The 12,320-nt window shown below is 38.4% G+C and overlaps 1 protein-coding gene across 1 annotated transcript in view; it reads right to left on the bottom strand.

The window, feature by feature from the left end:
• The window catches only part of LOC146461838 (endoplasmic reticulum transmembrane helix translocase-like), a 32,393-nt gene that overhangs the window by 19,610 nt on the left and 463 nt on the right, over positions 1 to 12,320 (bottom strand). The window contains exons 2-14 of the mRNA XM_085086258.1: positions 11,103 to 11,192; positions 10,338 to 10,531; positions 8,885 to 9,056; positions 7,977 to 8,033; positions 7,458 to 7,527; positions 6,841 to 6,950; positions 4,866 to 4,995; positions 4,260 to 4,315; positions 3,455 to 3,581; positions 2,681 to 2,818; positions 2,471 to 2,591; positions 1,376 to 1,530; positions 796 to 971 (exon numbers count right to left, since the gene is read on the bottom strand). Of these exons, the coding sequence (XP_084942384.1) occupies positions 796 to 971; positions 1,376 to 1,530; positions 2,471 to 2,591; positions 2,681 to 2,818; positions 3,455 to 3,581; positions 4,260 to 4,315; positions 4,866 to 4,995; positions 6,841 to 6,950; positions 7,458 to 7,527; positions 7,977 to 8,033; positions 8,885 to 9,056; positions 10,338 to 10,531; positions 11,103 to 11,192 (1,596 nt within the window). The remainder of the gene's footprint in view (positions 1 to 795; positions 972 to 1,375; positions 1,531 to 2,470; positions 2,592 to 2,680; positions 2,819 to 3,454; positions 3,582 to 4,259; positions 4,316 to 4,865; positions 4,996 to 6,840; positions 6,951 to 7,457; positions 7,528 to 7,976; positions 8,034 to 8,884; positions 9,057 to 10,337; positions 10,532 to 11,102; positions 11,193 to 12,320) is intronic.

Raw genomic sequence — 12,320 nt, 5'->3', positions numbered from 1 at the left:
TATCTCTGAATAGTCTACTCTCTTCACCATAGCCTGTGTAGAGGGCGTTTTAGTGGGGTTTTGTGCACTTTTCGCTGTTTGAATACGCGGATATTGGGACGAGAGACTGGAAGAAACGCGCCTCCTCCATTTTGCCTTTTGGTCTCCAAGAGGCGGAAATTTGAACAACCCCCTTTCCAACTTGACTTGCTCATGGGAAGTACTGTACACCAAAACAAAAACGCCCTAGAATAGGAGAACTCACAAAACGCAGATACAGGTAAATGTAACTTCCATCTTAGAGAAACACTTCAAACGATCATATTCTGGTGGTTAGGTTTTCACCTACATTTGTCGAAAGTGAATAGGGAGCTTAAGAAACGACGACGGCAACGGCAACGAAAACGTCACCTGGAAATATAACTTTATTTCATTTGTGCTACTTCGCGATAATTTTAACTCGCTCAACTTTCACAAAAATGGCGAACTATCCAGGAACCAAATTGGTAGGAGTGGCGTACAAGTTAAGAAAGAAAATGAAAAATTCACCGTCGTCCGTTGACGTTCTTCACAAAACCTCAAATTTGGTAATGTCACGTTGTTGTTTTGCAGAGGACGGCGAAGAAATTTACCAAAATGTAAAACGCACGTGCAGAGCGATTGTTTTTGTTCATTACAGCTATTGTTTTGCGGCGTTGTCGTTGACGTTGCCGTCGTCGTTGCTTAAGCTCCCTATTGACTCAGGTTGTACAGGCCAAGCACAAATGGAATTTATCTGCTGAAAATCGATTCGATCACTGTCCTTCTTTCACTTACCATTGATCTGAGAGTTTCAGGTGCTCCTTTCACTGTTACGATGTACTCACTGGAAGATGAACCAGGATTCTGTAAAGAAACAATGGCTGACATTCGCTTGAGAGCGCTGGAGAAATGATGACGATGAGCGATACGCATCGAGACACGCCTTCCTTTGTTGGGCATCACGATATCGCCTGCAATACAAACCAAATATTCAACATCTCATTTCAGGCTGAAAAATAATAAGAACAAACGACACCACGGGTAGGTGGTACGTGTAGGCAAGACTATCTTTCGTCTATCTATCCGCAATTAATGGCCGTTACCCACAGACGTAAAAGCTGCAAACCCTTCTTTTTCAGTATAAATCTATTACGGTTCTATCACAAGTGTTGTTCTCTTATTGGCTACGCTACTTACTATCTATTCTGTTGTAGATAGTGAGCAGATTTATCCGCGCGTGGTGTGACCTATTTATATCAATATAAAATGAAAACGTGAACCCGAACGACTAGTTAAGTAGATTTTTACTAAAACAATTAAATTATTCGCTCTCGATTTCTATCGCACGATAGTTGATCGTGTTTCCTGTTCTCACCTCTTGTAAGCCTCCAATCAACAGCTTGTAACACTGCTTTCTCAAGCGGATCCCCGACTAAGCTGTCATCCAGGAAGGCCAGTGAGTGACATGAAGCCAGCACATGCGCAGTTTCATCTGGAGCATCACACACTGCACACACTTCATCGTCATCTCTGCAAGAAAATGCCGACCGGTTAGCTCAGTTAATAGAGTGCCGGACTACCGTGCGGGAGGTCGCGGGTTCAAACCCCGGCCGGACCAACACTCAGGGTCTTTAAATAACTGAGGAGAAAGTGCTGCCTTTGCTCTGACATCTGCAAATGGTAAGACTTTCTAGTCTTCTCGGATAAGTACAATAAACGGTAGGCCCCATCTCACAAACCTCGTTTGTAAATAACTCTGTGGGACGTTAAAGAAGCCACTCACTGTTCACAAGGAGTAGGGGACGTAGTTCCCGGTGTTGTGGTCTGGTCTTTGTGCGTATATTCTCATGGTTGGGTGGGAAAATGCTCGGAGATATTAGCTGCATTAAGCTACTCTTCAATCCGAGGGTAAATAAAGATTGATGATGATGATGATGATGATGACTACACGTACACAACTCAAGGGTTTCTTCTGGCAAATGTCTTATCTCCAGTGTTAGATTAGCCTAACCTAAGGGCCCTAAGCTCACAAGAATCTCATTAAAGATTAAAACATTGAATGTTGAAGAGACATGTGCACGAAAATCTGTGGGTCTACGGAAAACGAACAATAACTTTTTGTTACCACTAAGCGGTGGTTGGGATGGGGTTTGAACCAGTCTGGACGTGTGCGTGTTAAATTTGCATGTAACTCCCGGGTTTGGGAGGTATCTTATAGTGTATCCAAGGGCCAATTTCCCAGTGCTGTCAGCCATGATTGTCTAAAAAAGAGACCAAATATCATTCTCAATGACTCTCTTCTTCCCTTCCCGAGGAGCAAGAAATAGATACCCGTGTAAGCCGGGTATGCCTAATAATTTACATGTATTAGGGATGAGACTGCCTTCAATGTCTCCATATGAGCTGAGATTGACACTCTCAAGTTTTGTTGGCATTAAGATGTCACTTAGTGAGGCTCTACAACACTTACTTGAGTCCAGCCACACCCTGCACTATGAGGTTATCACTTGTCAGTGTTCCTGTTTTGTCAAAGCAGCACACATCTACTTTACCAGCAAAAGGAATTCTGAAAGGCTCTGTGCAGTACACACCTGTAGAAACCAATAATAATTTTGTTAGTTCTGAATTGTATTTTTTGGCAAGAAATAAATGGGAATTCTAAACTCTTTTGTGACCTTACCTAGTTTCTGTAAAGCCATCAGAGATGAGTTGACAGCTAGAGACAGTTCAATAGGAAGCTCTGGTGGCACTACTGATGTCAGTATAAGGGTGCACTCCAAGAAAAGCTTATAGCGATTCCTCTTAGGATCTTCCGTGCCTGGAAAATAAAGACAAATGGCAGTCAGAAAAACAAAACTATGCCAACTTTTCTGAGAAAATAAACTTTATCTATATCAACTCCTTCAATTAAAGCAAAGGAGTTGGTATAGATTAGAAGTGATCACATTGAGAGAAAACTCTAAAATTCGCAACAAAAACAACAACAATAACAACAACAAATAGCTGAGTTTCCACATTCCAACTTCTCTTTGCCTGTTTAGCTAGTGTTGGTCTGTATTTCATTCCTAGATGATAAGTAAATTGTCAAGAATTCTACAATACAATCAATGACCAGCTTTAACACACCCCAAATTAACCCAAGATCAACTAACCTACAGTGGAATTCCTGCAGACTGACGTTAAATTGAAAAATTTTTCAAACCAGTTTAATTTTTATTTTCCCTTTGTGCAGTTTTCATTACTGCAATGCAAGACAAAGGGAAATAAAAATCAACCAGGTTTGAAAATTTTTAAACCAAAAAACGTTTGAACCACAACATAGATAATTATCTTTCTGTTTGTGCATCACCATTTGAATTAAACATTTTCTAACAATGATTCAATTAAAAAAAAATGTGATTTTATTCCAAAAGTCTCCCTCCAAATCATAGCGATAAAGGTCTTATCCTCTCACCTTTAATCCAAACATAACCAGCAGCACTGACAGCAAATATAAGTAAAAACAAAATGAAGAGGAACGTCTCCAGATTGTTTGCCGTGACTCGCTTTACACCAAACAAAATTGTTCTAAGCAGCTTTCCCTGTCAAAACACAAAATACACATTAAATTTAATGACTTCTTCTTGTCATTATGCATTCCTATGAAAGCAGTGTTTAATTTATTCCAAAATGCAAAGAAAAGGAACACAGATTCATTGACCTTAAGGTGTGGCTTGTGTTGTGCACTTATTGAAAGAGTTGAAAATACAGCCACCTGGTCTGCCTCCTACTTACCAGGATTTTTAAACCATGGTATTTTCTATTTGAATTACCAGTTTATAAGGTTTGAATGCTCCACTCCTGCACTAACACCTTGTGCAGCTATAATACTTACCAAAGGTAACTACAGTATAATGAGTTGAAAGGCTGCTTGAGAAATCTTCAGCTCAAGGTTGGGGTATATGGAATGTGCAAAGTTTTCGGCCACAAGAGCTAAAAACCTCACCATCTGGTCCAATTCAGCTCGGTAAATAAACATTTTGTCTTAGCTATACTACTACTTTAAAGTCTAATTATTTGGCTTAAAAGTTGGAAAAAATTCTTGGTCACAATACTTAGTGAATGTTGAATTTTGTGTGCACCACATTGTAAAGGAACAGATGGCATGTGAGAGGCTGGATGGCTTTTTTTTCTTAACAGTTTGGCACTAGATGCATGTCTGCTTACAAAGATTTTTTCTGTTGTTGTATTGAAGGGATAACTACAATCAAGTAACTAACCTGAGATGTGTTGAATCCAGTCCTCAACACATACGCTACAGCACCATTATCAGGAGCTAAGAAAAAAGCAGCATTCAAACTCAGAAAAAATGCCATGGAAAAACAAAATAAGCACTAACATTCTTGCATGTCTATGTAGACATTATCCACTGCAGTTTACTATAAGTACATGAGTGTGGCATGCAACAAGCTAAAATTACACTAAATTTCCTAAAACAGATAATAATTATATGCGATACATCCCTGCAAAAATTCCAACCTTTGTTTGCAGCCATTTAAATGGACTTGACTAAGGTTCAGAACCCATGGAAATTGCACAAGACTGGTCAAATGGGCAAAAAAATTGTCATTTTTCACCACTTCTTGCCGTTGGAGCCAAAGATTTCTTGGCGCTTTCAAGATACCAGGTCCTCATCAGTACCAGGGTCATTTTAGACGTGTATCCTACATAATGTTGATATCAGTAACTTTAAGGCAAAACACAACTAAACTGTTTCCTTCACTAAGCAAACAAACAATATGGAAAGGGGGAAAGATCTTATGGCTGTTCTGCTCTTGATACATTTAGCTTACCAAAGCACCAAGACTATAACAACAAAAAATCACCTTTGAGCCCAGCAGAAGTCTTGAGTGGAGGGGAATGCTGCACAACTTTTGTTCCCCCTGATAGCACATGTAATTTACCATGTTGATCTAAATCAAAAACCTCACCATCTGGCAAATCTTCAATTGGCTCCTGTAATGGGAAAAATACACACCAGTTACACAAATGAGAGTCAGCTTTAGCAATGTTTAACTTAACCTGTACATTTGTGGGGGCAAGGATGGCACATTGGTGAGTGAACTTGCCTCACACCAATGTGTTCTGAGTTTGATTCCAAGATTCGGCGTCACATGTGGGTTGAGTGTGTTGTTGGTTCTCGTCCTTGCTCCGACAGGTTTTTTTTTATGGGTACTTTGGTTTTTCCCCTCCCTCAAAAACCAACATTTGATCTGGGGAGTGTCCAGAATCAGTATGTAAAATGATTTTAATTCCATCCCCTCTTACCAAGGCTCTTTCTCTCTGATAATAGGGAGCTTAAGATCCGACGACGGCGGGTGTCTGCGACGGCAGCTATGACCGTGGAAAACTGGGGAGAGGCCGCCGTCGTAAGGCGTGAAAAGTAACCCTTAAGAAACCGACCGGAGGACGGCTACGAGTTGAAGAAAGGGTTGAATAATTTTTAATGTAGTTATAGCTTCGTTTAGATTGGCTCGTAGCCCTCTCCTTGAAAGCTTTGACGACGGAGAAATTTCAGGGGCCGATTTCTTCTCTTGTACGATTAAAATAAGTCGAAAAATCCAGATTTTTCTTTTTCTTCTACCCATTCCATAAAGATTCTCCAATTTAAAATTACATATTTTCAATGCAGGTAACAAGACAACATGTAAATATGCGTACAGACAATTCCCAACCAGATTTAAAACAAACTTGTAAATACAACAATTCGTTAAATCATCGCACCATTCCATAGCCATAATCACGTCGTGCCACGACATGATTATGACTTAATGGAATATAGTTGAAATATTGTATCTTCTTCATTAAATGTTGCATGGACCAAAACTTGGTTCTGCGATGATTCCTTCGCCTTTTTCCTTGTTAATTCAAAACTGTCGGATGGATCTGGATCAAACCAAGCTCGATTTTTTGTTGTCAACAAACTGAGCCGAGCTTAATGTTGAATGTTGACTCGTTATTTCGATGAAGGACGACTCGTCTAATTTAGCTACAACACAACAGAATTCAAACGGGGTATTTAATAATTGACTTTAATACATATTCCTAACAGTACATCAAGAAAAAAAGAAAACTTACTGGTTGTGGTTTGCAATTGGCGGCTTCGTGACAGAGCCATAGTCCATGTGGTCATCGACAGCCCGCCAACATCGACAAAATGAAACGGAGATTAATCCTTCAAAAATCTTTTTCTCTTCATGAAATACTCAAATAAAACGATCCACTAAGATTGAAAAACCTTTAACTATCGAAAGTATCAAAGAATTTCGCCGAATAAGACCTAAAATGGGATTATTTTACTCACGTTTTAGACGCGACGGCAAACTCGGCATTTTGACGTCGTAAACAACCCCGCTACGGCGGGAAACTTTTCACGACGGCTGTCCGGAAGTTATTTGGCAACTTTTTCTACTTCCGCCCGCCGTCATAGACACCCGCCGTCGTCGGATCTTAAGCTCGGTAATAGCCCTTGTACACTGCACAAAGACTATCGTTAGTAAATAAAGGCCTAAACTCCAATATGCACTGACTCCCTTACTTTCTTTGAACAATTTTCCAACACTGTTGTCAATATCAGCTGGCCAAGTGTGATTCAAATTTATTAGTACCCCTGGCCTTCGAAAAAATCTTTTTTTTTACTTGGTACAAAAACGCATTTCTTTTTAGCATCTGCTTACTCAGTCAACTTGCCCATCCTGGCCAGATCTCTGTCAATCAAGACTTTTAATACCTATTTTTTCTATCTGTATTTCAAGCCCTAACTAAAAATGCAATTTAACATTTCCTACAATGTGCCTGTACCTTCATCTGTGGGACTGACTCTCCAGTTAACATTGCTTCATCTACAATACAGGAACCTCGCAGCAATAAAATATCACATGGAATGAGCACATCAGAGTTTTTAGATCTCCCTGAAAAAAGGATGAAGAAACAAATAAGAGATCTTGTTTCCCACATGCAAATAAATGCTCAGGCTAGGTTTGACTCTGGAAATTGGTTTATGAGGCCAGCAACAAAAGCCAACGTTAATTTTCCAAATTCCAATTTTGACCTGGAAACCATGGAAGAAGAGCCAGTCTATGGATGTGTCACTGAAATTCCAGCTAGTTTATTTGATAATTTATTTAGTATTAAAAACATCAGTGTTTACAAATTCTGCAGTGAAGAAAAAAAGAGAGGAAACTAATTACAAGGGGGCTCAAGGAATTGCTTCTTCCAAAACGAGGGAGACTTCATTATAAGAGACCATGGGTTCGTACACTAAGAGATTGGAAAGAGAGCTTTATACAGGATTAATGGTAAGTCCTTCACAACAGAATTTGAGGTCCTGGCACTGAGCAGCTAAAGACAGTTTTGGCACCCACCCAACCCCCCTCTTCCCTGCCCCCACCTCTCTCAACAACAAAATGTTAACTTACCAATAGAACAAATATCGCCTGGAAGAAGCTCAGAGCTCAAAATTGGTCTCCATTTCCTGTGTCTGTAAACCTGTTGTGTAAACATAATGGGATGTGTGTAAATTAAGTCAGAAATTAAGGAGAATATACAGAAAAGAAGCAGTACAATAATTGTTTGTCACAGGGAAATACATGTAATCTGATCTTTAATAAATACATTCTTTAAGGGGACTGTCACAAAAGCACTTCTTCGGAAAACAAAAGGTAAAAACTTGAACCTTTTACAAATCCATTTTTCATTAAGTGAACCTATTTGTCATCTGTTAAGTGGATGTTGCTGTTGCAGGCTCAGTTGTCAGATGACATTTTGGATCACAAACCAAAACAAGGGCATAGACTGCTGGTAGGTCACATCTACCATCCGTGTTCACAAATAAAGCCAAGGAAGGTGACTTGGGTTTACATCTTGATTTTGTTAATAATTTAATCTAACCACATTACAACAAAAACATTTTACTGACAATCATTTTTATCCCTCACCTGTATCAAGTGAGGTTTGCTGCCCATATTTCTAATTTCCTTCATGTTTCTCATTTGCTGAAAGAAAGGTAAAGGCAATTCATTAATTTCTTGTCTTCCTTCAAATAGTGCATTATTATGAGTAATTTACAACCATTACTCTTGTATCATAAGAAGACATAAACATGTCAATTCATAAATCATTCAGTTATTCAAATGAACATGTACAACTAAATGACAGTGTAAATTTGTATCACACAATCACAAAAAAATATTACTATTAAAAGTAATTATCATTTAGTGCAGTAGGGTATGACAATGAACTACTGAACAGGATATTATTCATTCACAAGTGAAAGAAATTTGTTTGCCAAACTCGACTGTAACTTGGAAAAAATTATACCCAAGGTTTACATGTACAAACCCAAAGCTGAGCTTTTAACCAGGGATTAAAAATTGGTCATCCAAGAGCAGACATTAACATGATCACTGGGTTACTTTCTTTTTAGCCAACATTTTTGGTTGGAAAGTTTGGAAACTATCCCTGTCCAAATGGAAAGGCTTTTTTCAATCTGAGCAAAGAACCTCACTATCAGAGCCTCCAAACTTGTAATCTCATTGGCAGATCAAAAAAGGTTATGATGTGATGGTGCTATGACAGCACAAGACAACAAAATGGACATAGCAATTTGTGCAAAAGGAACATCAATTTCGGTTCCAACTGGTTGGAATGCAAAAAGAGGAATACCTCTGAAGGTTTTCATTTTGTTCCGGAAAATATACCGTATACCCAAGCCATTTACATGATAACTGGTTAAACTAAAATTTTGGTTACAAGAAAGTGTACACAGACACCATTCTGACTAAATCCAGTTGTCTGGAGCTAGACTAATTGAAGAAACCCCTAAATCATATAAGATAAAAAATACCTGCTGTACAAGAGTGGCCTCAAAAGCAATCAACATGAACAGGGTGAAGACACTGTAGTACCAGTATTCATCAAGACACCACAATCCAACACAAAACACTTGAAACACAAAGAATGGTGCAGTGGCTCTTTCTTTAAATAATTCCCCAAACTCAGGCACATCCATCTGAAGTCTAGAAATTTAAGAACAAAGTGACAGGCATTTATAGGAAATATGCAGTTGATTATTGTAGGAATTTCCTATTGTGACCACTCAGGATTATAATTATGTTATCATCTGATTCAACTACAGTCCAGTGAGTTTCAACTTTATCTGTTGAGCATTATACAGTAGCATTGTGTGCAGTGGAGGGAGATGTCACTTGTCTAAGACTCTGAGTAAAGGTGATGTTATATGGGGCAACAGCGCTAACACGTTGATGTTTTGTTTGTATAAAAAAAATTTCATTAAAAATAACATTACTCCATAGTGGTAGGTGATAGCTGTTGCAACGTTTCCTCAGTTACAGCTACATGTACATGTAGTAGCTGAATTGTGGAAGAACCTAAGAGGTGAGATTGGACTTCAGCATAATAGAATGAGCCTCTGGCTACAACCTCAGTCCATGTCTAATCTCACTTCACTCACCCCAACTAAAGATAAGGCATATGCAGTTCTCGAAATTAGCGGTTGTCTGGTTGTCCGAGACAACTAAAATCTTTATGGAGCAATCAATTTTTCAGTAAAATGTAAGGCCTAGTTATCCGAGAAGAAAACTACAGACAACCAAGGTATATCGATCAAACATCAACAACTGCAGTAGCTTTAAATGTTATAAATCGAGGTAACAAAGATTTGTAGAAGCAGAGTTTCATGAAGCTATAGTGATCAAGCTAATGGGCACCGTTTTGGAGATTTCAAACCCATCTCTCCCAGGAAATTTTTGCGCACCCGAAGGTCTCTTCTTGAACTTTATCTGAACTTAACATGTAATCTCGACAGTAGAAACACCATTATAATCGTGGCACAGGATAGAATAAACGAATGAGTGCTAGCTTAAATTGAAAAAATAATGTCTTGAATGCACTTGACTGTATGAAAGCTTCTATTTTGACACATTCCACCAGGCAACAATCGTTCATAATAATTTATTATTAATAATTTGTGCTAGCTTTTGTCAACACCTCATAACACTATTCTCTATCAGCACAACCCAGAACCCCCTTCAAAAATCTTTGTTTAAGAGCTACGGATGACCTAGCAGGCATCAGAGCAACCTGAGTCTTGGTTGCCCAGCATTATGGAAAGGGATAACTTGGAAATAATTTTAATTTTGAGCACTGCACATTTAATATCAACTTCGGAATCTAATAATTAGACAGACAGAATGAGATAGACAGAAACTCAAACAGACAGTCAGTGAGATAAGCAAACAAAGTAATCAGACATAGGACAATAGCTGACATAATCTTACTCGTTCAATCCATATCTTCCCTTGGCTCTATCAACATCAGCTTCTTCTTGATATCCTTTACAACTGTTGTAATGTTCCATGGTTTCATTAATTGGAAATGCCACCTGGCAGAATTGCTTCTTTTCTTCACTATCAAAGACATACTTTGTCTTTTGAAAATTAAACCAGATTACCTCTTTCTTTGTCTCTTTATCCTAAAAAATAAAACATTCAAGTTATGGCAAGTAAGTTAAAAACTGGTCTTGATGGACTACACTAGTCCCCCTCTCCTCAGAAATAATAAAAAAAAAGAAAGGGGAGGGAAGGGGGCACTTACTCGAGAGGTGCGGAGGGGAGGGACTTACCTCAAATTTTAAGCTTAAATCTTAAGCCCATTTGTTGCGTCTCAAAACTTATTTTGAGTTAATAAAAATAGTTTAAGATTACCAGGATTATGAACCCCGGAGTTGAATTTCTAGTTCAGTTTATAATTTTTTCCATCTGCAGGGTAGTAGTTTCATCAGGAATCATGCCACTTGATTGACATCTTTATTCCTGCTGTCTATGCTATCTACTTTGAAACTGTATGTACCGCTGCTGTACAGCAGAATAATGATTTTAGTTTGGTATGAAAAACATTGTCCTCACTCCAGCCCTCCTTGGTCAAAAAAGCCCAAGAAGATCTGCTGTCTTACATCTTGAAGTGCCAAATATTAAAGTGTGGTTTAACCCCTCAAAACCACAACAACACGACATTTAAAACCAACTTACTGCTTGTGCACTCACCTGCTCATGGTGAAGGTTGAGCAACTCTGGTGAACCGTTATTTGCTGTTGGAACAACTTTAATAACCGTCGCAAGAGCTGCAGATGTTTCCTGTGGACAAGTACAACAACCATCTTTATTAAATATCACCTTCAGAAGATTGAAATAAAGTTGTTGAACCTCTTACCCTTACAGATACCAATTTTCACAGAAACATGAAACAGTTCTTTTTCACAGACTTGAAAAACAAAAAAAGAGAAATATACCCCTTTCTTCCACATCAAAGAAGAGCAAAAGCCTAATCTATGGGTGGCAATTACTGCCCATATAGATACCGACTTTCACCGAAACGTGAAACACTTTGTTGTCCTTAACGGTACTACAAGGTTGAAAAACGCACGCTTTCAACTGAGACCTCCCAGTACAGCCCCAAATAGTATGGAGTACCCCCCTTCCTTCTTTGGAGTTACCATTCATACCATACAGTTTCTCAATAATTATGTAGAGTGTTTTCACAGAAGCCATGTTGGATGTACAGAACAATAAAAAATATTGGCATAAAACTAAAATCTATTTTTTGAAGGAAAATCATTTTGCTGTTTTATATGTTCAATATGGCCACTGAGAAAACCATCAACAGGGAACACAGGTAGCCCAAGCTCGAAATATGAGCACTAGTTACGCAACGGTTGAAAAATATAAGGATTTGTATGGGAGAAAAACAGTTTATTTGAGAGGCTAAAAATATGAACGAATTTTTAAATAAAAATCACCCACCTTACTTCTCTTGTGTATTTCTTGCCTCCTATGTGGTTTTTAGGGCAATTTAGCACGATTCCAGTGAGTTTTAGTTCCGTTGCTCTCTCTCTGGAATTGTGCTAAATCTCCCTAAAAACCACATAGGAGGCAAGAAATACACAAGAGAAGTAAGGTGGGTGATTTTTATTTAAAAATTCGTTCATATTTTTAGCCTCTAAAATAAACTGTTTTTCTCCCATACAAATCCTTATATTTTTCGACCGTTGCGTAACTAGCACTCATATTTCGAGCTTGGGCTACCTGTGCAGGGAAAGACTTAGTTTTTTTCTCAGTTTGCCAAATGAAGACTCTTAACACACTGCATTAAATACATAGGGCTTAATATTTGGTTAGTTCATCATGATCAGGGAAATTTTTAATATCAATCATCAATTGATTAAAGTCATCACAGAATATCCACCACTAATGTGAAACATAAAA

The sequence above is a fragment of the Pavona decussata genome, unplaced genomic scaffold (assembly GCF_977016875.1).
Source record: "Pavona decussata unplaced genomic scaffold, jaPavDecu1.1 SCAFFOLD_193, whole genome shotgun sequence".
Lineage (NCBI taxonomy): Eukaryota > Metazoa > Cnidaria > Anthozoa > Scleractinia > Agariciidae > Pavona > Pavona decussata.
The sequence above is the reverse complement of the archived record's forward strand: the minus strand, read 5'-3'. Positions and strand labels throughout refer to the sequence as shown.